The sequence below is a fragment of the Tamandua tetradactyla genome, chromosome 5 (genome assembly GCF_023851605.1).
Source record: "Tamandua tetradactyla isolate mTamTet1 chromosome 5, mTamTet1.pri, whole genome shotgun sequence".
Classification (NCBI taxonomy): Eukaryota; Metazoa; Chordata; class Mammalia; order Pilosa; family Myrmecophagidae; genus Tamandua; species Tamandua tetradactyla.
In genome coordinates, this window is record NC_135331.1 from 18,917,359 (window position 1) to 18,943,932 (window position 26,574).

The 26,574-nt window shown below is 42.3% G+C and overlaps 2 protein-coding genes across 10 annotated transcripts in view; one reads left to right on the forward strand and one right to left on the reverse strand.

Moving 5' to 3' along the window:
• The window catches only part of SUDS3 (SIN3A corepressor complex component SDS3), a 235,189-nt gene extending 233,013 nt beyond the window's left edge, over nucleotides 1-2,176 (forward strand). The window contains exon 15 of the transcript XR_013175608.1: nucleotides 2,086-2,176. The gene's annotated coding sequence lies outside the window, so the exon portion shown is untranslated. The remainder of the gene's footprint in view (nucleotides 1-2,085) is intronic.
• LOC143683695 (uncharacterized) lies at nucleotides 597-24,783 on the reverse strand. Of its 9 annotated transcripts, none has more exons than XR_013175610.1 (6): nucleotides 24,448-24,783; nucleotides 22,565-22,638; nucleotides 20,173-20,361; nucleotides 13,775-14,420; nucleotides 1,979-2,172; nucleotides 597-992 (listed from the first exon to the last, which is right to left on the reverse strand). XR_013175610.1 is itself a non-coding variant. In XM_077159962.1 (6 exons), the coding sequence occupies exons 1-4, from the start codon at nucleotides 24,482-24,484 to the stop codon at nucleotides 14,353-14,355; spliced, it is 330 nt and encodes a 109-aa protein (XP_077016077.1). In that variant the 5' UTR covers nucleotides 24,485-24,783; the 3' UTR covers nucleotides 597-992; nucleotides 1,979-2,172; nucleotides 13,775-14,352. The 9 variants fall into 9 exon arrangements, 4 of the variants coding, with proteins under 4 accessions (XP_077016077.1, XP_077016078.1, XP_077016080.1 ...); XM_077159962.1 differs by having other exon boundaries at nucleotides 22,565-22,600; XR_013175613.1 differs by lacking the exon at nucleotides 20,173-20,361 and having other exon boundaries at nucleotides 22,565-22,600.
• Nucleotides 24,784-26,574: the final 1,791 nt, after the last annotated feature.

The following is a 26,574-nucleotide window of genomic DNA, read 5'->3' on the forward strand; positions in this document are numbered from 1 at the left end:
CTGCGGCTTGAGGGGACCCTGTGGTTGGTCGCCGGCCGCAGCGGGCCCAGGGAATTCGCCACCGGACCAGGAAGTCACCTGCGGGGGAGGGGCGTCGGTCACCGGCCGCCGCGGCCTGGGGAATTCCCCACCAGACCAGGAAGCCACCCGCGGCGGGGGGGCCACCGCGGCTTGGTTAGCCCTCTGATCCGAGACTCGTAGCCGCGAACTCGAAGCTGAGACTCGAAGCCGCCCGCAAAAGGGGGGCGCTGGCCGCCTCGGCTTGGGAAACTTGCCTCTCCGAGACTCTCAGCCGGCCCGGGAAGGAGGGAGGGAGTAGCTCCGACCGCCGCAGCTGCCACTGCTCAGGAAATCGCGCGCCGCTCGGGGATCTCACCGCAGCCGAGTCTTGCAGTCAGACTAGCCAGTCCAGACTGGGGTACGCTGTGTGTCCATTCCATGCCGTAGCCCCGGGAGCTGTTCTGCACTGTTTCAGTTCACCTAGTAGTTGCTTTGGAGGAGGAGGAACTAAGACGCACGTACCTTACTAAGCTGCCATCTTGGAACCTGCCCTACCCCATTTTTTTAGGCAAGAAACTAGGGCATCACATGACACATTCCTCTCCTCATCTTCTGTCTGATCTATCATCAACTCTTGTCTCTTTTAACTTCTGTCACTCTGACAAGCCAGCCCACTGTTATTTGTAGCCTGGAGAACAGCCACAACTTCCTCTGAAGGGTGATCCCATGAAATATTAGCCAGTAAGTTCTTTTGTTTTCATTTTGTCCCCATCCTGTGTTTGATACAGAGACTTGGTATATTAGCAACGATAGGCAAGGTGGTGCTGCTGTAACAGACAACCAGTGAGTTCGAAGCAAAAGTTTATTCTGCAGTTGTGCAGTCTGCTGCAGGTTTTGGTGACTCTACAAGGCAGCTATCCATGAATAGCTCAGGATTCCAGGCTGCTTTGATTTTTATGACACCTCCGTATCAATTCATGTTTCTGTGATTGCTGCAGAAAGAGAATAGAGAGAGGAATTGTTCAGCAGCTCCTAGAAGCTTCCACCCAGGAGTGGCATGCACCACTTCTACTCACATTTTATTGGTCAAAGCAAGTCATGACTATGTCTCATTGACTTGGAAAGGGATGAGAATTGGTGAGCATCTGTACTGTCTCATCACTTGCCCCAGGGAGTAGAGCCAGAAAAGGAGCTGACAAATGATCAGCTCTTTAATTCAAAAGTATTGATCCAATGTGAGACGAGTAGATATAGGAAATCAACGTCAGCCTGAACCAGGCCCCTTCTCCCCATGTCTAAATCAGAGACCCCTGAACTTGGTAGTGGCAAGGGGGAGAGTTTGAAGAGGAAGCACCAGAGAGTTTCATCGAGTGTAGGATACCTTGTTCCACCTCCTGTATTTGAATACTGGGCCACCATTCTAAGTGCAGGATCCAAATGCAGAGTGGGGATCTGTGTCTCATTGGTTCTCTCTGATAATCTCATAAGCAACAGCTTTTCTTTCTTCCGTGGGAAGAGAACTCAAGATCTGGGATGGCTTTGAGGAGTGTGGGGTAGAGTGAAGGCTGACCAAAAGCACTGGAGATTTGTGTGTTCCCAGGGGAGATAAGGACAGAGGTGATGGGGAGGGAATTAGGGAGAGATGGAAGGAGGGGATGGGGCTGAGGGGAAAAAGGCTGGTCACTGTGTAGGGTCTCAGTTCCGGGGATCTGTGAGACAGGGTATGTTGACAAACTGAATAAGTAAGGATGTGCCATTTTCTCAGAGGGATCAGGGCAGGGTAGAAGACTAGCTCAGGGACCAGAAGGAACAGGTTACATTTGGGGCAGCAAATGGTACAGGGCAGAGGCAGATAAAGGCTAAAGAGAACAGTGTCTTCCCTCATGGAGGCCACTGGGAGGGGGGAGGGAGAGGGAGGCAGGAGGAGGAGGAGAATAAACACCCCAGCAGGGTGTGAATAGCATTCCTGCCGGTTCACCTGGGAGGGCTGAGATGTTGTTTCCTGCATCAGGCCAAACAGCGGTGAGGAGTCAGAAATTCAGCCCAGTTCTAGAAAATAACGTGGTGTTTTCTTTGGCTGCCCAGGTCTCTCAGGGAGCTTCATTCATCCACATCAATGCAGCCAAAGTATTGTATGCCAGCAGACTCTGCCAGTCAACAAACTGACCAGTCCTTGGTGAGTAAGAAAAGAAATTTGGAGTGCTTAGAAACTTTCATAGCAGTTACATTGCTGTGACATCTAAGGACATTTTGGTTGTATTTTACAAGAGCAGAAGTTCATGACGGATTAGAGAAAAAACTGGTCCTTCCCTACAGAGGGTCTGAAAAGCACTACGCTAGGTCCCTAAGAGACCTCTCTCAGGCCACTCAGGTCTTCTAGGCTGTTCTTTGTTTGTTTGTTTGTTTGTTTTGTTTTTTTGTTTTTTAATTAAAAAAATTAACAACAAACAGAACATTAAGATATCATTCCATTCTACATATACAATCAGTAATTCTTAAATATCATCACATAGTTGCATATTCATCATTTCTTAGAACATTTACATCAATTTAGAAAAAGAAATAAAAAGACAACAGAAAAAGAAATAAACAATAATAGAGAAAAAAAAGTTATACACACCATACCCCTTACCCCTCGCTTTCATTTACCACTAGTATTTCAAACTAAATTTATTTTAACATTTGTTCCCCCATTATTTATTTTTATTCCATATGTTCTACTCTTTTGTTGATATGATAGATAAAAGGAGCATCAGACACAAGGTTTTCACATTCACAGAGTCACATTGTGAGAGTTATATCATTGTTCAATCATCATCAAGAAACATGGCTACTGGAACACAGCTCTACATTTTCAGGCAGTTCCCTCCAGCCTCTCCACTACATCTTGAACAACAAGGTGATATCTACTTAATGCGTAAGAATAACCTCCAGGATAACCTCTGGACTCTGTTTGGAATCTCTCAGCCATTGACACTTTGTCTCATTTCACTCTTTCCCCCTTGGTGGAGAAGGCTCCCTCAATCCCTTGATGTTAATTCTCAGCTCATTCTAGGGTTTTTCTCAATCCCTTGATGGTGAGTCTCAGCTCATTCCAGGATCTTTGTCCCAAGTTGCCAGGAAGGTCCACACCCCTGGGAGTCATGTCCCATGCAGAGAGGGGGAGGGTAATGAGACTGCTAGTCATGTTGGCTGGAGGGAGAGGCCACATCTGAGCAACAAAAGAGGCTCTCTTGGGGGTGACTGTTAGGACTAAATTTTAAGTAGACTTGACTTATCCTTTGTGGGGTTAAGTTTCATATGAACAAACCCCAAGACTGGGGGCTCAGCCTATAGCTTTGGTTGTCCACACTGCTTGTAAGAATATCAAGAATTCAACTTGGGGAAGTTGAATTTCTCCCCACTCTCACCATTCCCCGAAGGGGGCTTGCAAATACTTTTCCACTCACTGATCAAATCACTCTGGGATTCATCGGGTAGGCTGTTCTTCTTAGGACAACAGGAGTAGTCTTTCTAAAATGCAAGTGCAATCATGATATGCCTCCAATTGAAGCCCTCCCATGATGGGTAACAAATAATTCCTTTACAGCAGGCTGCAAGGCCCTGTGTCAGCTGGCTGGTCCTGTCCACCTCCTCAACCTCCTCTTCTCTTCTCCTCCATACCTGCTGCCCCCGCTACCTGCCCACACAGGACTTTTTCAGCTCCTCAGAGGCACCAAGTCCTTCACGCTTCGGGGCATCTGCTTGTGCGTATCCTCCGCCTGAAATGCTCTCCTCTCCATCTCTGTCATGTGAGCCCCACTCACCCTTTGGCTCACAGCTAGAGATGTACATCCACAGCAAGGCTTTCTCTGGTGCCCTGGAGTGGTTGAGGGCTCCCTGCTTCCTGCCCTGATAATACCCCACAATTACTGGAACAAACCTGTGTCCGATTTGTTTCAATGTCTGCCTTTGCCGCAGGTCTGGAAACTGCAAGAGGGCAGAGGGCTTGTCAGTTTTGTTGACCGCTTTATCCCACAGGCCTGGCCCAGCTCTCCGTCCTCAGTGAATATCTGTTGAACGAATATATCTGTTGCATGGGTAAATGGATGCAAGACACCCAGAGCTCCTGGAAAAGGCGATGGTATCTTGTGAAGTGAAGTGTATCTTTTGGAGGCCAGGCCTTTATTTGAGAAAGTAGTTCCCACGCCTCTTTCCCCTGCCTGGAAGCTGGCAGTCGGTCCTGAGCTCCCGCTGATAAATCATTTTATTGGCACAGCTGGGTAGGAAAGGACAGCCTGGGTAACGGGGGGTGGCCTCTGTGTCGCAGGCAAAGGACCCCCCCCCCCCCCCGTTCACTTGGTGACAACGGGCAGACGCGGGCGGCCCGCACAGCCATCCAACCCCTCGGCATATCTGAGAATAAGCCCCGGTTCTTGAAGAGGCCAGGAGGGGGGAGGGCAGAGGAACATAGAGTCCCACCTCTCCTCCCTGCAGGATGGCTGGCAGCCTCAGCCAAGAGGGCCAGTGCCCTACATTTTGAGGCATGACAGTGCCTTTTAATATATATTTTTGATATAGACAAATATGTAATATATAAATATTTATATCGTTAATTAAAACATTTTTAGGTTGAGCCAAATTTTCAAATTGAAACAGCAATGCAGTGCTTTGCCCTAACGGGCGGCTGCGTGTGCAGTTGTTAGGCATGATGACAACGGAACCCGACTGCCTGGGTTCAAAATCTGGCTCCATCCCCTGTTAGTTTAGGGCAACACTGTCAAGGGACAATCTCTATGGGCTTCTGTTCCCTCGGGGACAAACTGGAGATAAAAATGGTACGTGTTTAATAGGGTTACTGGGAGGATTAGATGAACGAATGCATGCCAGGCATGTAGCATGTAGGAAACAATAGCCCTGGTTTTATAAAAATAGTCGAATGATTTAGAACTGAATAAAGAAGAAGTCTGTATCCCCTGAGAGAACTCTCAGCAGTGTCCTTTCAGATCTTCAAGCCTCTGCAAACAGACACGTGTCCAGGACCGGGACCAGGCTGGACAGGGTGAGGTGTGTGGGGTGTGAAATTTAAGGGCACACGTCCTGTCCAGTGCTGGTGCTGCATCTGTGTGGAGCTGAGCGCCAGTGCCCTGCTAAGTTCTGGGCTCTCGGACCTCGCGGGCCACACCGTAGGCGAGTTCCTGACACAGGTCACGGGAGACTGCAGCTCCTGATAATGGCAGACAAGGCAATTTGCACCAAGAAAGACTGGAATACGCATAATAAAGGAAACAAAATGCTCAGTATGTCAGGTGGTGATAAAGTAATATGGGGAAAAATAAGCAGGGAAGGGAGATGAGGCCTGCTCGGGGTGAGGTGTAAAAAAGGGAGTCGCATTTCTGAATAGAGTGATCAGAAATGGTCCCATTGGGAAAGGGACGTCTGCATGAAGATGTGAAGGAGATGAGAGATGGAGGCAGGCGGACTTTTGAGGCAAAAGGATGGCTGTTCCATTCTGTGCTCTGATAACTATCTAATTTAATTAGATCTTACTAATCATGGATGAAATAGAAGAGTTAAAAGAAAGGAGTGGTTACGATGAATCCTAAGTTAAAGGCTTTGGAAAGAGTTGAAAGGGCTCTTTGCAAAGAAGTGCTGTCAAATTAAGAGGATGAAAAATGTAAGCGTGGCAAATAATTTTTTTCACAAAAATCTGGAAGAGTCCAGCATTCACATTCTTTCACATGTGCTTTGAAAGTGCTCCACTCTAAAGAACCGGATAATATATTACGGTAATATATTACGATTGTGACTTATACAATAAAAGAGAAAGGGAATTCCATCAGGATTCCTAAACTCCAAGACAAGACCTTCACCCTTTATCAGAAGGTTGGTGCACAAATGACATTTATTTATTTTAGGCTAAACTACAACATTTAAGGTATGAATGCTTTAAGTTTTGTGATTCTTCACTTTGACTTACTTGAATAACCCACCAACGACTCATTCCGGTATTGGAAAAAAGCCGATTTGTTGACCACCTGTCTATCAGCTGAAAGCTTTTTAAAAAATAATCAGTGTGTCAAATTGACATTCTCCCTCCCTGCCTGAATCCGTCCAGTTCTTTCTTGGAGATCACTGCAGAGAACAGGTGGGGAGAGGAGGAAAAACTGTGAGAAAGTAGAGATGATATGAAGTTGATGAACTGATGTCAGTAGACTTGACCCAGGTTCAGATCATAACTTACTATGAGACCTTGGGCAAGTCACTTTACCTCTTGGACTCTCTCTCTTCGTCTGTAACATAGACACAAGAGTAGAGCCGACCTCAGCGTTGTGGGGAGGATTAAATGAGGTGGTGTGTGTGAGGTGCTTGGTGTACTGCCTGGCATATCGTAATGCTAAATAGTGAGGTGACTATAATTATTTTACTGTTGACGTGCATTGAAACTCTAATTCAGTAACTCTGTTTGGTGGTAGATTATCTCTCATAGAGCTTGGAGTAGACCCGGATATTGCTTAAAGAAGAAGAGGACATTCTACCAACAGGAGCAGAATAAACCCTAGGAGGAGATGGGAAAGCATCGACCTCAAGTGCTGGACGTAATAGGGTCAGTAGGGTCCCATCTGGTATTCAGCAGGCAGATGCTCATTTTGAACCAAGAAGGGTTAGCCCAGAGCTCCATGATTCCTGTCTGGGATTGGGATTTAGTAGGAAGAAAGGCTAGACACCAAGACCTTGCAGGCAGACAGAGGAAGTTGGTGCCATCGCTAGGTGAACCATTTTGGGTTTTCGCAGATGGGTAGAGACATAGGGTGAAGTTCCTGAACGTGATTCCTCGTACATCTGGTAACTTCTCTGTAGCTCATGGCCTCTGAGGATGCCCTCTGACTCAGCCTTTCCCAAACTTGGATTCACAATGTTGCTTGGATATTCTAAAAGGTTAAAATGTTTAAAAGTCCCATATTGTACAACTCTGGGACATACAGCAACTTATAGAAACAATGACAACGACTAATATTTTTGGAGGGGAGGGGAGCATTGTGTGCCACAATGTCTACTAAGTATTTTCAGGTATTTGTCTCGCTTAATTCTCTCAAAATCACCATGGGGTGGGTACTATTATTATCCCATTTCACAGATAAGGAAATGAAACATTTAGAAATGATGCTCAGAGAACTTAGTTAACTTACCCAAGATTGCATAGCAAGTGAGTGAAAGAACAAGTGTTCGAACTTGGGCATTTCTGACCCTAAGCCTCTGCTCTTAATATGAAATGAGTCTTTCTCCAACCCTTTGCTTTATAATGGAGAGACCAGGGAATATACTTAATATTCCATCTGAGGATATTTTGAGCAGAAGATCCTTGTTTTTCAAACTTAGGAAGTGTCATATATGTGCAAGCAAAGCAAGTCCATCCCTTGTTGAAAGGATACTGGTATTTCTGCCTCCAGAATCAGCCTTTCCTCTCATTTCTATGTACAAATAATGCATTAGTATATTAACGATTCTCAAAAATCCTACAGTAAAGAACCCTCTTTACTTTCCTTTAAGCCAGTTAGTCCCATCTCATTTCCCCTCCAGAATCCCCTCCTTGCCTCCCATTTTCCTTCAGAAGTCATTCATAGCCACAGGAAGAGCATTCCATGAAACACAGTTTGAGTAATTCCCCTTTGTAAAGAAAGCATTAAGGACTGTGTGTAATTTATTCCTCAAATGGGGGTGGGGTGGGGAACATTCCATCGTGCATCCCCCGCTGGTAGTGAACAGGGCAAGAGTAGTTTCTTTACGTAAAGGGCAGCATAAAATAAACGAGACGTACCCTGTAAAATCTAGAAGACATTGTTCTGGGGATTAGCTACTCGAAATTTCACAACAGGGAGGGCTTTCGAGGGAAATGGCAAATCATGATTTATTGATGTCCCCTAAATTTTTCAATGTGTCATAAAGAAAAACTTGACAAGAGGAAACCTCTTAAGAGTCTTAGATGACATTTGCTTGAAATTGGCTTATGGTATTTTCATATCTCCTTTGCAGACCTAGTCCTGGATGACTCTGTGAGTAATATCTTCCTTTGAAAGCTTTTTATTCTTTATATCGTTTTCTTAGGGCTTGGTAAGATTGCTTAGGGGGCCGTATTCATTTCTAATCCATGGAAAAGAAAGCATGTCTCTCCTGGAGACTCAAACCTCTGCAAAGCACGTGGGATAAGGATAGTGTCCAGCAGTTATACAGATTTTAAATAGCTATTAATGTAAATATAAAACCGTAAGACACATGAATGAAAGCTCATTGAACAGTCTGGAAGGGAAGCGAAGCTTGGGGGAATGTTTGCCAGTACTCAGAATATACAGTCTGTTTAAATGGATTATTGAGAAGCAGTGTGGCAGGACTACTTAATGGTCACTGAGCTAGTTTCCTTTCTTCCTAGGCACAGAACCCAGTTTCCTTTGCACTTAGGTATCATCATGTGACTGAGTTCTGGCCAATGGGGTATAAACAGAAGTGATGTGGCCATCTCCTGCCTGGCTCATAAAAACCTCCTAACCATGACCCTCCATGCTCTTCTCCTGAGCTGGCAACCTTGGAAGTCATTTTGTTGGATGATAGAGAAGCCAGGAGTTGGAAAGTTTGAGTCTTTGAATTACTGTTTGGAGGGAGTTGTCCACCATTTAGGAACACCTATTTTGGAAAATTTAGTGAGCCTAGAAATAAATGTGTATTATGTTTGAGCCATGTATACAAGTTATCAGGAGATACAAAGACGGTCAAGATTGGGCATTTAGTGCTAAAGGAGTACAGAATGTTCAATAGGACTGATCATAAAAATTCAGAAATGGAGAGCACAATATTATTTGATTGTAGCACAATAATATAAGTACACTGAATGAAGCTGACTGTGAGTATGGTTGAGGGAGAAGGGGGCATGTATAATACCAGAAGGAAAGATAGAGGATAAAGACTGAGATGGTATAACTTAGGAATACCTGGAATGTAAAGTGATGGTGATTAAGTGCACAAATATAAGCATGTTTTTGCATGAGTGAGAACAAATGAATGTCAACATTGCAATGTGTTGAAAATGAATGGTATACAGGAAAGAGTAATATGCTTCCACCGAATGTAACAAAGGAATTATTCCAAAACTAAATGTCCACAAGCAGAGGATATAGGGGAAGGGTATGAAATTCTTTGCTGAAGAAAAGGAAATGTCTTCATATGGATAGCAGTGACAAAGGCATAGCTTTGTGATTATGCTAGGGAATATTAATTTTTTTACTTAGGTTGGGATCATATGATGTATGAATAAAACTGTTTGAAAATAAACAGAGAAACAAGTGCTGGAGAAAATGTAGAGAGGAAGATGTACCTATTCACTGTTGGTAGGAAGCTGAGAGGTGCAGCCCCTCAGGAGGGCAGTGTGGTGGTTCCACAGGAGGCTAGGGCTGGGGTAGCCATATGGTCCTGCAACCCCATTGTTAGGCATATACCTGGAGGAAATGAAGTAGGGAAACAAATGGACATTTGTGCCCTGTGTTTATGGCAGCAGTGTTCACAATTCGCAATGGATGGAGGTGGCCTAAGGGTACAATGACCAAGGAATGGAAGGGGGAACTGTGGTGTATATATACAATGGACTACTGAGTGGCTGCAGGAAGGAATGAAGTTGTGAAGCATGCAAATAGGTGAATGAAACTTGAGGACAGTTTTTGAATAAAATGTCAGAAATAAAATGACAAATATTATGCCCCACTCATGGACTAACTATAATATACAAACTCGTAGGATTGAAGTTGACAGCATGTGTTATCAGGTTGGGGTCTATTGTAAAGGGTCCTAGACTGTAAGCTCTTACAGCAGTCACATCTGTTCTGGAATTGTAACTGTTATTTTTAAATTCTGAGATGCTGAGCTATTTGTGTATAATCTGGTCATTCCCTGAAACTTTGGGTATTTATGTGACACCTGAGACTCAGAGTTAGAGCACTGAAGCTATGAAAGTCAGCAGTACCCCATAAAGTAACTGCTAAGTTAAAAAGTGATCCAACTTCGACTGGAGAGATGAATGAAGCAAGAATGCATCACTGAGTGATTTGGGCAGAATCCCCTTGGAAACTGGGGAGAAAGGAGGAAATATTAAACTTCCCCATCTGGGGGATTCCTGATATTCTCACAGGCAGTGGGGAGAATCCATTCAATAGGCTGAGCCCTTGATCTTGGGGTCCACCCCTGTGAAACTTATTCCTGAAAAAGAGAAACTATGCCTGCTTATGATTGTGCCTAAGAGTCACCCTAGAGAACCTCTTTTGTTGCTCAGATGTGGCCTCTCTCTTTAAGCCAACTTGGGAGGTGAACTCACTGCCCCCCTCTGTAACTGGGACATGACTCCCAGGGGTATAGATCTCCATGGCAATATGGACAGGACTCTGGAATGAGCCAGGATCTGGCATCAATGGGACTGAGAAAGCCTTCTTAACCAAAAGGGGGGAGAGGAAATGAGAGAAAATAAAATTTCAGTGGCTAAAAGATTTCACATAGAGCCGAGAGGTTATCCCGGAGGTTATTCTTACACATAATATAGATACCCCTTTTTAGTTTGTGGTGTATTAGAATGGCTAGAGGGAAGTACTTGAAATTGTTGAACTGTATTCCAGTAATCTTATCCTTGAAGATGATTATATAGCTTCTACAGTGTGACCATGTGATTATGAAAACCTTGTGACTGACACTTCCTTTATCCAGTGTATGGATAGATGAGCAAGAAATTAAGGACAATAAATAAATCATAGAGGGAGGATAAAGGTAAAAAAAAATTGAGTAGATTGAAATACTAGTGGTCAGTTCTCATGGAGGGGTAAGTAGTATGGGATATATGAATTTTTTCTTTTTGCTTTTTATTTCTTTTTTTGGAGAGATGCAAATGTTCTAAAAATCATCATGGTGATGCACAATTATGTGCTGATATTATGAACCATTGGCTGTATACTTGGGATGGACTGTATGTGTGTGAAGATAGCTCAACAAAAATATTAAATAGAAGAAGTGAGAAGGAATTTAGTGTGGTACAATACAAAAAATCAAATAAATATGAAAGTAGGCATTAACAGAAGAGTTGAGAGACAAAAAAGGTATAAGACTTACAAAGATAAAATAGCAAAATGGCAGAAGGAAGTCCTGCATTATTAATAGTGACTTTAAATGTAAATGGATTAAACTCTCCACTCAAAAAGCAGAGATTGCAGATTAAATAAAAAAGCATGACCCAACTCTGTGCTGTTTTTGAGAGATTTACTGTAAATTCTTAGACACAACTACATTCAAGTGAAAGGGTGGAAAAAATATGCAGTGTAAGTAGTATCTAAAAGGGATCTGGGATAGCTACACTAAAGTCAGATAAAGTATACTTTAAGTCAAAAACTGTTATGAGGGAGAATGGCAATTATTATATACTGATAAAAGTGTCAATTCAACAGGAAGATGTAATAAATTATAAATATATGTGCTCCTAACAGCAGAGCCCCAAACTATAGGAAGAAAGTACTGACAGATTTGAAGGATGAAATTGATGGTTCTATATTAATAGTAGGATCCTCCAATATATCACTTCCAGGAGTGGATATAACATCTAGACAGAAGATCAGTTAGGAAATATAAGACTTTAACAATACTATAAACCAACTGTCCTAACAGATATATACATAGAACACTTCACCCAACACAAAACAGAATACACATTCTTCTTGAGTGCATATAGGTAATTCTCTAGGATAGACCATATCTTTCATCACAAAACAAGCCTCAATAAATTTAAAAAAATATTGAAATCATACAGTGTATCTTTTCTGATCACAATGAAATAAAGGTAGACTCAATAAAAGAGGGAAAAATGGAAACACAAATATTTAAACTAAACAGCGTACTCCTATAAAACCAATGAATTGAAGAGGAAATCACAATGGAAATTAGGAAATATCTTGAGGAGAATGAAAATGAAAGTACAACATACCAAAACTTATGGGATGCAGCAAAGACATTACTGAGAGGGAAATTTATAGCTCTAAGTTTAAAAAGAAGAAAGATTTCAAATCAGAGAACTAACCTTGAAACTGGAAGAACTAGAAAAAGTACAGCAAACTACAACCAATGGAGAAAGAAGGAAATAAAGATCAGAGTGGAGATAAATCAAATAGGAAATGAAAAACAAAAATAAAACAATAGAGAGAATCAACAAATTCAAAACTTGATTCTTTAAAAAGATCAATAAAATTGACAAATCTTTAGCTAGACTGATAAAGAAAAAACAAAAGAGGACACAAATAATTAAACTCAGAAATGAAAAGGGGGACATTACTACTGACCCCCTGAATAAAAAGGACCCACAAAAGGATACTATGAACAACTGCACACCAACAAATTAGATAACTAAGATAAAGTGGACAAATTCCAAGAAACATACAAACTATCTAAACTGACTCAAGAAGAAATAAAAGTTCTTAACAGAATAATAACAAGTAGAGAGACTGAATCAGTAATAAAAACCTCCCAATAAAGAAAAGCCCAGAACCAGATGGCTTTATGGGGGAATTTTACCAAACAGTCCAAGAAGCGTTAACAAGACTCCTGCTCAAACTTTTCCAAAAAATTGGAGAGGAGGGAAGACTCCCTAACTCATTCAAGGCCAATAGCACCCTCATACCAAAGCCAGATAAAGATACAACAATAAAAGAAAATTGCAAACCAATATCTCTTAGAAATATAGCTGCAAAAACCCTCAAAAATACACTATCAAGCCAAATCTAACAGCACAATAAAATAATTATATGCCACGATCAAGCGGGATTTATCCCTGTTATGCAAGAATGGTTCAATATAAGAAAATCAATTAATGTAATACATCACATTAAGAGAATGAAGAAAAATTTAAAAACCACCTGATCATCTCAGTTGACACAGAAAAAACATTTGACAAAATCCAGCAATCCTTCCTGATAGAATAGGGAGTAGAAGGCAACTTCCTCAATACGATAAAGGGTGAATGTGAAAAACATACTGCAAACATCCTACTTACTGGCAAAAGACTGAAAGTTTTCCCTCTTAGGTCAGGAACAAGACCAGAATACTCACAGCACCACCATGATTCAACGTTGTAAGAAGTTCTAGCAAGAGCAGTTAGGTAAGAAAAAGAAATAAATGACATCTAAACTGGGAAGGAAGAAGAAAAACTTTCCCTTTGTTTCAGGTAATGTGATCTTATATACAGAAAATCTTGAAGAATCTACAATAAAGTTCCTAGAGCTAATAAATGAATTCAGCAGAGTGTCAGGGTTCAAGGTCAATACCCCCAAATCAGTAGTGTTATATACATAAGCAATATAAACTGGAAGAAGAAATCATGAAAAAAAATCCCCTCTCTCAAGGCCTCTGTTGTGACAGCAGCTTCCTGCTATAGCAGGTCCTTCATTCCCTCTCCATCCCTGGTTGGCTCTGTTCACCCCGGCCAAATCTCTCTAACTAGTCCTTTCATTAAAAGGTCCTCAAATCGCCTAATGAGTATGCCAGCGAGGGCAGTGATTGATAAGCACTTGATGGTTTCCAAAGCATTTTCACCTCCTTTATCTCTGACATTCAAAATTCATCATTGTAAAGTGGGTAGGATCATCCTAATTTTACTGATGAGGAAACTCAAGTTTTGAGGAGTTTCACCAACTTGTCCCAAGTGGATCTTTTGCCTCCAAATCTGGTGCTCTTTCCACCAGATGCCAATGACATTGGCAGTCTTGCTCATTCCTATACTTACCTGCAGTGCGTGGTGAAGAATAGGTGCTCAGTTGACATTTCTTGATAAGAGGAAAACAAATGACCAGGAAGCAAGATCTTGAAGGAGTGGGACAGAAGATGGAGAAAGTCTTTTCTAGCAGAGGGTGTCTTGGATTGCCCCCAGCAGGGTGCCTGGTAAATACTAGGTGCTCAATAAATAGTTGTTCAGTGTTGAATGAATGACTAGAACTTTGGAGGTGGGCCTTCCCAGGGTGTCACAGCAGCAACCTGTGAGCTTCACATATTTGATGTAGGAATACCCAAGAAAGAAACTGCCAGAGAAAAGGGCATCTGCTTCCCAGCTTGACTGGACCTTACCCAGTCTTTACTATGCCACCAGTCCCCCAAACAGGGAACTCTGCCAAATCAAATTGTGCTGACTTTATCCTTGCCTGGCTTCCTTCCCACTGCCTGACCCCCATGCCATGTTAAAAGTAGAAATTGCTTTGCAGAAGTTAAACAGCAGGATGTTGGTGAGGCTGGTGGCTGGTGGCTCACAGGGCTGAGGTCTTCTGAGTTTGAACTGGCCCACGGGATGTGCAGTCCTATAGGGCACTGCTATGTGCCTCTGATTGTGAAGTTCAGAGTTGTCACATCATGCCAATCTTTCATCAGCTGCAATTTCCCTAGAAATGAGAAAGAGTGTGATGGAGGGATGTGCGCCAACATCATCTCATTATTTATTTTTGCTACAAAATAGTCTTCTAAGGTGACATACATCAGGAGAGCATCTCACAGTGCCTCTTGGGTGACACTTCATATTTTGTTGAGCAGATCCTCCCTTGGTACAAACGGTCCTTCTGCCTGATTAATGACATCTCCTTCAACCTGGCTCTGTGTGCCTTTCACGTCTCTCTGGGTCCCCTGCGGGGCTGCCTGACTGGCTTTTCTCCAAGATGACAGCTGACCCAGAGCGAGTTCATTGCAAATCTCAAGGTCACCCCCTCTTTGTTACCCCCCCCTCCACTCCCCACTACACTAAGACTGGTTCACTCGAAGAGGCTTCATGAAACAGCATGCTGGCTGAAAAACGTTTTCCTCTAGCAAACGCCTGCACACCAACTTCTAAAGATACCCAGATGTCCAGAAAGAACTGGCATTCGCTCTTAGTACAACAAGACTGGATTCTCCGACAGTAGAGTGAGGTGAGTGAGAGAATGGATCCAGGTATAACCTCTTTGAGCCTCACGTTCCTCATCTGCCTGATGGGGATAATATTACCAGGTCATGAGGTTACACTGGAAGGTAAATGAGACGAAGCATGTGCTATGCTTTGCATAGAGTAACCGCTCAGGAAATGTTAGGTCTGTTATCATAGTTTATAAAAATAATTAGGCAAGTTTTCCAAACATCAGCCAAGATGAAGCAAGCTTTCACTACCATCTGGGTGGAGGGACTTGGAAATGGTGGTGCATGAAGATGTTACTCTTGCCTCCTCATCTTGGAAGAAGAGTTATGCCTAGAAATCAGGCCAGGAGGATATTCAAGGAGCCAGGGACTTTGGGTGCATTAGTCAGGGTTCAAACTAGGAAAGCAAATTAAGTTCAAACTAGGAAAGCAAACCTCTGAAGTTCTGATGCAAAGAGGATTTAATGTAGGGAACAGGTTATATAGTTCTTTGTTCTCTCAGGGGTGGGAGTGAGGTGGGCAAAGAACTGAGGTGCCAAACTGAAACCATGAGGACACCCAGAGACTGGCAACAGCAGAAACCACTACCACACTTAGGCCAGGGAAATAGGGGAAAAGAGGAGGTGGCGTGGGAGAGCCCAGGAGCTGGAGTCATCCTGTGGAGGATGGTACCATAGAGGACTGCGGCAACAGAAGCTGGAGTTACAGAGGAGACATAGCCTCTGGGGTGGAGAGGACTGGGGAGAAAGAGCCTGGCTTTTCTCTTTCTGGCCAAACAAAGCCAGTTCTGCAAAGTATTCTGGGAACTGCTGCCCATGGAAATCAGCTCCTATGATGCAGAGCTGAGCAGGAGAAGGTGAGGGAGGGAGGTAAGGGCACATAAGTTCAGGTTTGGCACAGGGGTTAAAGTAGGGCTGCCAAATAAAGGATGCCCAGATAAATTTGATTTTCAGATACATTTTTTAGTGTACGTATGTTAAATTATTCCTTATTTATCTGAAATTAAAAGTTTACTGGGTTTCTTGCACTTTTATTTGTATATCTGACATCCCAGGTTTGAAGGCAATTCTGGAATCCGTGGAGGATCCCAACTCTCCAACCACAGCAGCTGGGTGACAGCTTAGGAAGAGGTAGGAGAGAAGAATGAGGATACTGAGCAACACTGATGAGGTTTGTCAAGTGGATTAATGCTGTTTCTATTAGTCTTAAAGAGATTAATTCATTCATCTTCCCATCTGCCCAACCTACGTCTATCCTATACACCTATCTATACATACACACCTTCCCTCCCTCCATCTGTCCGTCCATCCATCCATCTCCTACATACCCAACACCGGTTTATGTGCCTGGCATTATATTGGGCAATGAGAAAACAACAGTGAGGAGACAGTTTCTTCCTGTGGACAGCTTTACATGCCAGTCAGGAATAAAGTCAAGAATACATGAAATCATAAAGTACATGAGAAAACTACTTGCTACAGTTTTAACCAGGTCAATGAAGGGTTGTACATGATGCTTGGATAATCAGAAAAGGCTTTTGCAAGAAGTATCATTCAAAACAAGACTTGAGAGATTAGGAGAATGTATTTAAGTGAATGTGGATTGAGGATGAGGGGGCCAAAAAGACAGAGGGAACAGTACCGACCTTGCTGGGAAGGGATTTGTTGTGTTTGGGGGTCTAGAAGAAGATCAGTGTGAGTCCAGGGTAAGGAAGGAGCAAAGGTGAGATGAGACAGGAGTAGTAAGTGGGGGGCAGTCCTGCTGTGCCATATGGGAGGTTGAACAACTCCTCAGCATGCAATTAAAATTATACATCAGTGACTGGCAGGCCCCTGATTTGTTCATGGTACACCAGCATGACCATATGTGGCATATCTCAGCCAGAAAATGCTGGAACTTACAAGCCACGAGAAGGAATTTGGGTATTATTTGTTAGAACTGTGGTACAGCATAAATAGATTCGCATTTTAGAAAGATCATTTCCTTGCTCAGTAGAAAATGGATGGTAGTGGAGCTAGAGAGGATTGGAATAGATCTTGTTTTAGTTTGCTAGCTGCCGGAATGCAACACACCAGAGACGGATTGGCTTTTAATAAAAGGGGATTTATTTTGTTAGTTCTTCAGAGGAAAGGCAGCTAACTTTCCACTGAGGTTCTTTCTTACGTGGAAGGCACAGGATGGTCTCTGCTGGTCTTCTCTCCAGGCCCCTGGGTTCCAACAACTTTCCCCGGGGTGACTTCTTTCTTCATCTCCAAAGGCCTGGGCTGAGCTGCAAGTGCTGAGATGAGGAATGCAGAGCTGCTCAGGCTGTGCTACGTTGTGCTCTCTCATTTAAGCACCAGCCAATTAAGTCAAACGTCACTCATTGCAGCAGACACACCTCCTAGCCGACTGCAGATGTAATTGGCAACAGATGAGGTTCATGTAGTCTTGTTGGCCTCAGCAACAAGACTAGGTATGCTCACCTGGCCAAGTTGACAACTGAATCTAACTAACACAGACCTGCTAGGAGAATTCTGAAGTTACTGAAGTGAATGATGATCGTGGGTTGAACTGGGGTGTTAGTGATGAAGGGAAGAGATGTGGATGGATAGGACACACCTTCAGGTGGAATGATGATGGTGAATTGAACTGGTGTGTTAGTGATGAAGAGAAGACATGTGTTTGGAAGGGAGATGTCTTCAGGTGGAAGGTGGCACACCAGTAGACATCGACGGGAGGAGGGGTCATGAACAAGGGATGTTTGACCCAAGTTTCCAGTTTGGACAGTGGGTGGGTGGGTGGTGACAGTGGTCCCTGAGATAGGAAGCAAAGCTACTGTGAACCATTAGAGAAATCATAATGCATGAGAGAATTTGTTTAGTTAAAATCCAAATAAATCCAACTAAATTTATCTCATGACCTCATTTTATAATTAAACTAAAATAAGCTCTCCAATTTTTTTGGCCCAAATATTTCCTTAATATATTGAACCATCTATTTCTGGGTGTTTATTTTTCCCCTTCCTTTCTTAGGACAGTATAGTTTCACCACATGATCACTTCTGACTGTATACTAAAGCAAGGTCAGTTCATTAAAATATTACTGTATTTCATTGATTCTAAAACACATAAAAAACCATTTTATCATCTCAGAAATTGGGATGAGTCTTGCATCTCAGGATAGTGTCTTACACTTTCTACCAGCTAGACAGCTGCTTTGATGTGATTTCCATGGTCTGAGCATTTGCGGACATGGTTCTTATTCCTGGTGGCCTTACTGGACAACTTGACACCATGATATTTCAGTAGACAAATTGTGAAGGGCCATTTGAGGAAGAACTATGAATTCTGGTTGTTGTCTGTAATCTTCCATTGACACTAAAGAAGACTAAGAAAGTGGCAGCACCAAAACTCGGAGGCTGGGTTCAGCAGCTTGGAAGAAAACATTAGAGACAATGGCAGGACACTTTTTGAAAAACAGCCATATCATCGATGCCCTCGATGATACAATGGATAACATCATGTGAAAAAACAAGAAGATTCATGACGGAGTCAAAAGTGATTTAGAAGAATTGGATTCTGACTGTAATAAGAGTTTAAGGAACACCCTTGCCAATTTCTTTTGCATCTATTTCCCTTATTATGGGTGCAGAAGAATAATACATGCTAAGACATCTGAACAAATAACTGCAGTTATTTGTGTTTTTCTTTCTTATGGCTACATAAGATAGTGAAAAGTCAAGGATGAGTCTCATAAATATAATATGGAAAGATAGAAGTCCCAAACAAAAGAATATATAATGTATGATGCTACTTATATAAAGGTCACAAAAAACAGGTAAAACCAAGATACAGTTTTGGAAGCCAAGTGTGCTGGTTTCAATCTGTTGTAGACCCCAGAAAAGGCAAGTTCTTTAATCCTCATTCAGTATTGCTGGGTGGGAGCTTTTTAAATTATTTCCATGGAGATGTGACCCACTCAGTGGTGGTGGTAACTTTTGATTAGATGGTTTCCATGGAGATGTGTCTCCACCCATTCAAGGTGGGGTTGTTTACTAGAGCCCTTTAAGAGGGAACCATTTTGGAGAAAGCTTTAGAACCCATGCAGCCAGAGACCTTTGGAGATGAAGAAGGAAAATGCCCACGGGGGATCGTCATGAAAAAAGAAGCGGGGAGAGAAGGCTAGCAGACTTCTCCCTGTACCCTTCCAGCTGAGAGAAAAACCCCAACCTTCATTGTCCTTTCTTGAGTGAAGATAACCTGTTGTTGGTGCCTTAATTTGGACATTTTCATAGCCTTGCCTTAATCTGGACATTTTCACGGCCTTAGAACTGTAAACTTGCAACTTAATAAATTCCCTTTTAAAAGCTGTTCCATTTCTGGTATCTTGCAATCTGGAAGCTTGCAAACCAAAGCAGGTGTTATCTTCTGAGAAGGTGGAGGGTGCATGAGGGGGGCTTCTGAGAGGCTGGCATCATCTATTTCTACACCTGGGTAGTGGCCACACAGGTGTTTGCCTTTTGATTATTCACTGGGCTGTGCATTTATATTTCATAAACCTGTCTCTATGTGTGGCATGCCTCAATACAATTTTAAAATGATGGGTTTGTAATTAATAGCATCTTCAGGTTGATGAAGTGGAGTCACCTTTATATGTTTGTGTGTGTTTGGGGAGCATTTCATTTTTCTATTTCCTTGTACATATGCTTCCCTAATTAGTCACAGGTATCTGTATTGTTTTGAGGAGAATCAGATTGATGTAGTAGGAAGTACAACAAGCACATGTGTAGCTGTGGTAGTGTGGAGCTGTATGTACCCCAGAAAAACATTTTCTCAAATTTAATTTATTCCTGTGGGTGTGAACCCATTTCAAGTAGAACCTTTTTGATGAGGCTATTTCAGTTAAGGTGCAGCCCATCTTAATCAGGATGACTTATTCCTGTTAGTTGAGTCCTTTAAAAGCAGAATGAAGTTCAGACAGAGAGTAGGAAACCCACAGAGCAGCCACAATCTGAAATTCAATGAAATGGAGTGGCCAGAAGAGGTTGCCAAGTACATCAGCCATGTGACGACAGAGCTGAGGACCAAGGACTGCTGGCAGCCAGCCCCCCAACACCAGTCTTCGGGAAGAAAGCATCACCTTGATGACACCTTGATTTGGGCTTTGTTTTAGCCTCACAAGCATGAGCTAATAAATTCCCACTGTTTATGCCAACCCATTGCAATGGTATTTGCTTGAGCAGTCAAGGAAACTAAAACAATAGCTTACCAAATATTAGGCTGTTGAATACCCAAAAGAAAGGATCTAAGGTGAGCAGGGCAAAGAGTTTATGCCTCCATGTGATAGAATGAAGAGGGAGCAGCAGACAATGCTTCTTGTCTATCTGAGCTGAAGGTGTCCAGGGATGAAGGGAAGCAGAGATGGTATTGGGCATGGAGGAGTCTCGGAGGAAGGGACCTGGCAGAAACCATGTGGAGCAGAGTTGAATTCACAGTAAGATACAGTCAAACCAAATACACAGAAGCCTGGAATGGTTTACAGTGTTTATTTCAGGGTACTAATACCACAGGTACCTCTAGAATTTTCTTTTTGCTTTCTTGCACCTTCTAAATCTTTTATAATGAGTATTTATTATGTTTGCATTAAGAAAAACTGTTATTTTTAAGTTAAAAATATGGGCAGGAATTATACCTCCTGTGAGGTTGTGCATGGCTCTAAAGCTTAGTGTTGGCTGTGGATGCTCTTATAGACCAGTGTATGTCTACTGCATCTTAAATGTTCAGCCCTACATGCATTGCTCTAAACATGAAAGGCAGGGCAGGCGCCCCAAGCTTCCAGCTGAGAGAACTTTATGTAAACCCATAATCCTGAAAGGTTCAGGGTTTCAGTTGCCCACACTCCCTTTGGTGCCCTTTGCCTTGAGTACTGTAAGTATCAGTGTCCAGAACTTTGGATAGATACAATCTATTGGAGGCAAACATGAATGTGGTTTGAAATCCTTCTTCTGTTTGCCAGTGACAGCAGGCTTTCTTTCAACTACTCCCCAAAGGAACACTTCAACATATGGCACCCAATGCCTCCCTTCTGTGAATGCCTTGAGGACACTTGAGGTGGCATGATAAGTAAAATAGTTCTTGCCCTCGGGATGCTCACAGTCAGTGAAGGGAAAGAGTGCTACAACTAATCAAAATATTGCATGATGATTATTAGGATAGAAGAGTGAAGGAACGTACTTTTCACCCTCCATTCCCACCTTCCTGTGGTATATGCTAAGGCTAATACAATGGTAGGAGACAGATAATTATGTCAGCATAATAATACAGAGGCGCTGAGCTAGTGATAGGTCAATCTTGGCAGGGTGATAGATCTGATTGCCTTTTGGATAAGCCACTGTGAGGGAGGCTATGGTGAGTACCTCTCCTGTGCTCAAAGGATCTGGACCTCCTCCCCACAGCCCTACCTCCAACCCAACAGTGGGGAAAAAAGGAGGAGCTAAATGCCTAAAAATTTGAGCACAAGAAGTGAGTAATGGTTTGAATAAGGTGAGGGTCCAAGAGGGAGGAGAAGAAGAGAATGAGGTCTGAGTGGAAGAGGCTTCCAAGTTGGACAACGTTCTCTGGGATTTTCTTCTTGATTTTCAAGAATAATATCCCAAATCCCAAATCCCAAATAAAGGACTGTTTGTCTAATCTTCTGGGTTTCTTATCAGGGGTTGACTGGCGATGCATATTTATTTATGGCTTTATATCCACACCCTTCTGGATAAAGGACATAGTACTGAGATTACAGGAACTACAATCAACATTTATTCAATACGTATTTATCAGGCATTCAAAAGTCACACAAAATATAATAAACTATAACATAAATATAAAAAAAATACAAATCATAAGCACTTGTGGTTCAAAGAATGTTTGAAAACTGCACATACCATGTAACCAGTACCCAGAAATTTATTCAAGAAATAAATTATTATCAGCACTGCTTGGTATCCACCATCACTCTTTCCTGGTCACTACCATCCCCAAGGATATCTACTCACTGTCCTCTAACAGAATAGATTATTTTCCTTTTGATCTTTATATAAACTGAATAATATACTAGTATCCTTGTGTCTGGCACCTTTAACTCAGGATTGCATTTGTAATATTCATCCATATGACTGCCTATAGTTGTCATTTGTTCACTCTCATTACTGTACTCTATCGTATGACTATAGCACAATGTATTTATCTTCTCCATTCCTCCATTGATGGGACTCTCAGTAGTTTCTGGTTTGGGGCCATTGTGAACAGTGATACAATGAACATTTCCTATGTGTGTCTTTCAGTGAATATATATGCACATGTCTGTTCAGCATAATGACCTAGGAACGGAATTACTGGGTCATTGGGTTTCATATGTTTAGCTTTAGTACTACCGTCAATTAGATTTTCAAAGTACATGCAAACTTATATTCCCACTATAAGTGTAGGAGAGTTCCAGTTCCTTTACATCTTGGTCTTGACTAGGGATAAGTTGCAAGGTGGAGAGTGGAGAGAGACACAGCTGGAGAAATTGACAGCAGCAAGATGTAAGATTTTAAGAAAGGGTGCCACAACATTTATTTAGTTATTCAGTTACTCTTTCAACAAATACCTTATGAGAATTTGCTACATACCTTCTGGCACTCTGTCAGCTCTGGAGATAGCTACATCTGTAAAAGGATGGACAGAATTCCATGGAGTTGATCGTCTAGTGGAAAAAGGAGCATCCATTGCCAGAAGAATTATAGTACCAGTCCCAAGCCCTCGTTTTCTGATTTCCATAGCAATTCTGGCCTGTAAATGGATTTCCTCTAGCCCATCCAATTTCTTTTGGGCCACAGTCTGTTGGGCCCCAACTAGTTTGAGTGGCTTTCCCTGGGCATTATAAATTGCTTGGACATCTGGATGAGTGTAGATTCTGAAACTCTAATGTCACTCCTAGAGGTCAATTAGAGTTCGGACTGAATCTTTACAGCTTGTAATGGTTACAGATTTCTGATATATCACCTCCATTTCCCTTGCTGAAGGCAGCTGTAAAAGAAGAACTCTGCACCTTAGGTGCTGCAGAGTCCTCTTTAGTTCACACTCCTACTTGCTGATGGGCCAAACCATTTTCTTTTTTTAGCAATGTCTATCCCTCCACATGCCTCCCTTCCGTGATTCTGTTGTAAAAGCCTTTTCTTACCTGAATCACTGTGTCCTCCCTAATGAGATGCAGAATGTCAGATTTATGATCTGATACACAGATCAGATCAGTGTCAGATTTATATGATACACAGGCAGAAAAAGGAAGGGTCCCATTGGCAGAGATGTACACTGAGCCCCAGAGACTTCCTCCATGGCCCATCGTGAGGAAGTTATCTAAGTAGATTCAAAGTGCTGGTTAGAACTGGAGATGGACCAGATTTAGAATAGCTTAGGGCATCCCATAATGTGGGTTAGGGCCCAAGTTCACTAACCTTCCTAAGTTCACTAAACTTTACCCCATATTTCTTCCACCACAATTTACTGAGTGCCTACCATGTGCCAGGCATTTGTGCTAGGCACTGACAATAAATTGGTGAGCAAGTCATGGTCTCTGCCCTTGCAGTTCTTAGGATCTGGTGGAGGACACAGATATGTAAACTAAAATGCAATGCAGAACATAAATATTACCAATGGGGAAGTCCAGGGCGCTATGGGAGTGTGAAGACGTGGACAAGGAAATCTGACCCAAGCAAGGGGAGACTTAGAGGAGAAGAGTGTTCCAGGCAAAGGGAGCGCATATTTAGAATCTTGGGAGAAAAAGTACACGGTGAGTTTGAGGGACACAAGTGAGCCCTTTAAAACTAGGCAGGGCATAGAGGGCAAGGTGAGAAGAGAGAATGTTTTAGAGCTGGGGAGTAGGGGGCAAGTGGGCCTTTTAAGCCAGAGTAAGAAGTTTGGGTTCCTTACACTGGAGAGGGAGGCAGGATGGATTTAAAGCAAATCCGTGTTTAGTGACATGTTTAGTTTTGTATTTTAGGAAGATGGCTGTAATGGCAGTTTAGCAAAAGGATGGTTCTCTGAATGGTGTGATAATTGGGTAGTTGGGAGAGGGGTCAGATGGTTGTGCAGCAGAATGATCCTTTTAGGGCTGCTCTTGGTTAACATTTGGTGTTTTAGTATATTCTTAGTGGTCCACCCTTCCACTCTTGGCACTCACTGCTCTGGGAATGCTCAGCTCAAGACTTCCAGTGGTCAGCAGCTGTGACTGTCTGCCTAATGGCTTTCTCTAATAGCTCGAGCTCAATGGGACTGTGCCCACGGCAGGCCAGTAGCAGTGCCAAAGAAATGCTCCTTGGAATTAGCTTTCAACCAAGGATTGATGGGAATTGACAAATAAATGTCCCCGTCCCTTCCCTCAAGTGGGATAACTCTGAGATGTGTTCTGCATCTTGTTCCAGAATTCCTAGTGGGATTGAGCCTCAATTTCCCACAGTGGTAACCTCAATAACATGCTCTTTATTAGTTTATTTCCTATCACTGCCTCACTTACCCTGTCCCCTACTGTGCTGGACACTTTGATGTGCCATTCAGATATCCTTTCAATGAAGTACTTGTTTCCTTAGCTGCTGGAAGTACTGTCAGCAAATGGCGTTCAGATGTCAGTCCCTCTGGGAATAGCCTCAGCTTCAGAAAGTTGCCTTGTCTGATGTCATACCATTTTCTGTAGCAGCCCATGTCCAGTGACTGATTGACGTGGGATTATACAGTCTAGGCCATCCCAGCCAATGTCGGGATTATTCCAGAGGGCTGTACTAGCTCTAGAACTAGCTAGTCCAGAGTACTAGTTCTAGAACTCCCTGTAGGGTTGCTTGATGCTGTTACTGGGCCTCATTGTGACTCATCTCCCCCTGCTCACCCCTGCTCCTTACCCCTTCCTTCCAACATATTGATCCCAAGGACTTTCTTTGATAAGATCTTGCGTGCTAATTCCATCTGGAAGTCTGCTTTTGGGAGAACTCAATCAGTGACACCTAACCTTCCTGGAGTTGTCTCTCAAATAAATGAATCGAACTTCACTCCTTGCCTTTCAAGTTCCTTCTGGGGGAACCTGATCCAAAACAATACTAGATTTTGCTAATGAACTTGGTTAACAATGCTGGCTTATTAAAGGCATGAAAACCCACTGGCTTTGGAAGGGGATTATTAAGGACCGTGGGTATTTCTTTGGATTTGGCCACATATTAAGTACTAACTATCCTCCACCACCACCACCACCACTACCACTTGACTGTGGGAATCACTAACCATTAGTACATAAATAAATCCCCTCTGTATCCTTCCTAAAGCATAGTACATTTATTTGCCCATGTGAGAAGCAGCACCCAAGTCAGTGCTCTATTTTGGAGCGTCTACCCTTATGTCTTTCATATAGGGGCTCACATTTTAAACCAGTGTGTGTTTTCTCTGTCCATAATTTTGTTAATATAGTAGATGGCATGTCTGGACAGTTACAGCAGTTTCTCATGCTCATGTGTCCGCTGCTCTGGGGCATGACTGCTGTGAAGATGCTGGTAATGCCGGACCCTGCAGCCCCTCAGCCCAGCTGAATTCACCTGCAGCTATGGACCGATTCCACCTGTATCCATTTTCTCTGCCTAAGGGTTTTCTCTAGAATCAGAGAGAAGGGCCAGAAGTTAATGCCTGGGGAGAAACCATCTGACAAATGCTCCACTCTCCTCATCCTCCACTGGGGTCATGTTGAGGTGTGTTTCAGATGATTTTTCAAGATCTCTAATGGGACTGAGCCCTCGTTCACCGTCTTCACTTTATTAGCAAACCCTTTTTTTTTTGTTCTTCTTTCTTCCCTCTTTCACCTTCCCTACTTCCTCACTTAGGCTTCCTGGGATCATCTCCCAAATTAACTAGCTGTGCCCAAGTCGATGTTTGATTTTGGGGATACCTACACTAAGACAATTGCTTAACTCTAAAGTGAAATTCATCTACTTAGTTTCCATTTTTTTTTTTTTAATTTTTTTTTTTTTTATTAATTAAAAAAAGAATTAACAAAACAATTAGAAATCATTTCAATGTACATGTACAATCAGTAATTCTTAATAACATCACATAGTTGCATATTCATCATTTCTTAGTACATTTGCATCGATTTAGAAAAAGAAATAAAAAGACAACAGAATAAGAATTAAAACAATAATAGAAAGAAAAAAAAAAACAAAAAAAACAAAAACAAAAAACCTATACCTCACATGCAGCTTCATTCAGTGTTTTAACATAATTGCATTACAATTGGGTAGTATTGTGCTGTCCATTTCTGAGTTTTTATATCCAGTCCCGTTGTACAGTCTGTATCCCTTCATCTCCAATTATCCCTTCTCTTTTTTTTTTTTTAATTAACAGAAAAAAAGAAATTAACCCAACATTTAGAGATCATACCATTCTACACATGCAATCATTAATTCTTAACATCATCACATAGCTGCATGATCATCATTCCTTAGTACATTTGCATTGGTTTAGAAGAACTAGCAACATAACCGAAAAAGATATAGAATGTTAATATAGAGAAAAAGATAAAAGTAATAATAGTAAAAACAAAACAAAACAACACAAAACAAAACAAAAACCTATAGCTCAGATGCAGCTTCATTCAGTGTTTTAA

Excerpts from the sequence above, each read along its gene's own strand:
- LOC143683695 (XM_077159963.1), bottom strand. The coding sequence starts at position 24,484 with ATGGCACATCAAAGTGTCCAGCACAGTAGGGGACAGG. Across the intron at positions 22,601-24,447 it reads CCAGCACAGTAGGGGACAGG|ATGTAGCTATCTCCAGAGCT; the intron begins GTAAGTGAGGCA and ends ATCCTTTTACAG. Across the intron at positions 14,421-20,172 it reads ATTCAACAGCCTAATATTTG|GGAAATTGCAGCTGATGAAA; the intron begins GTAAGCTATTGT and ends TCTCATTTCTAG.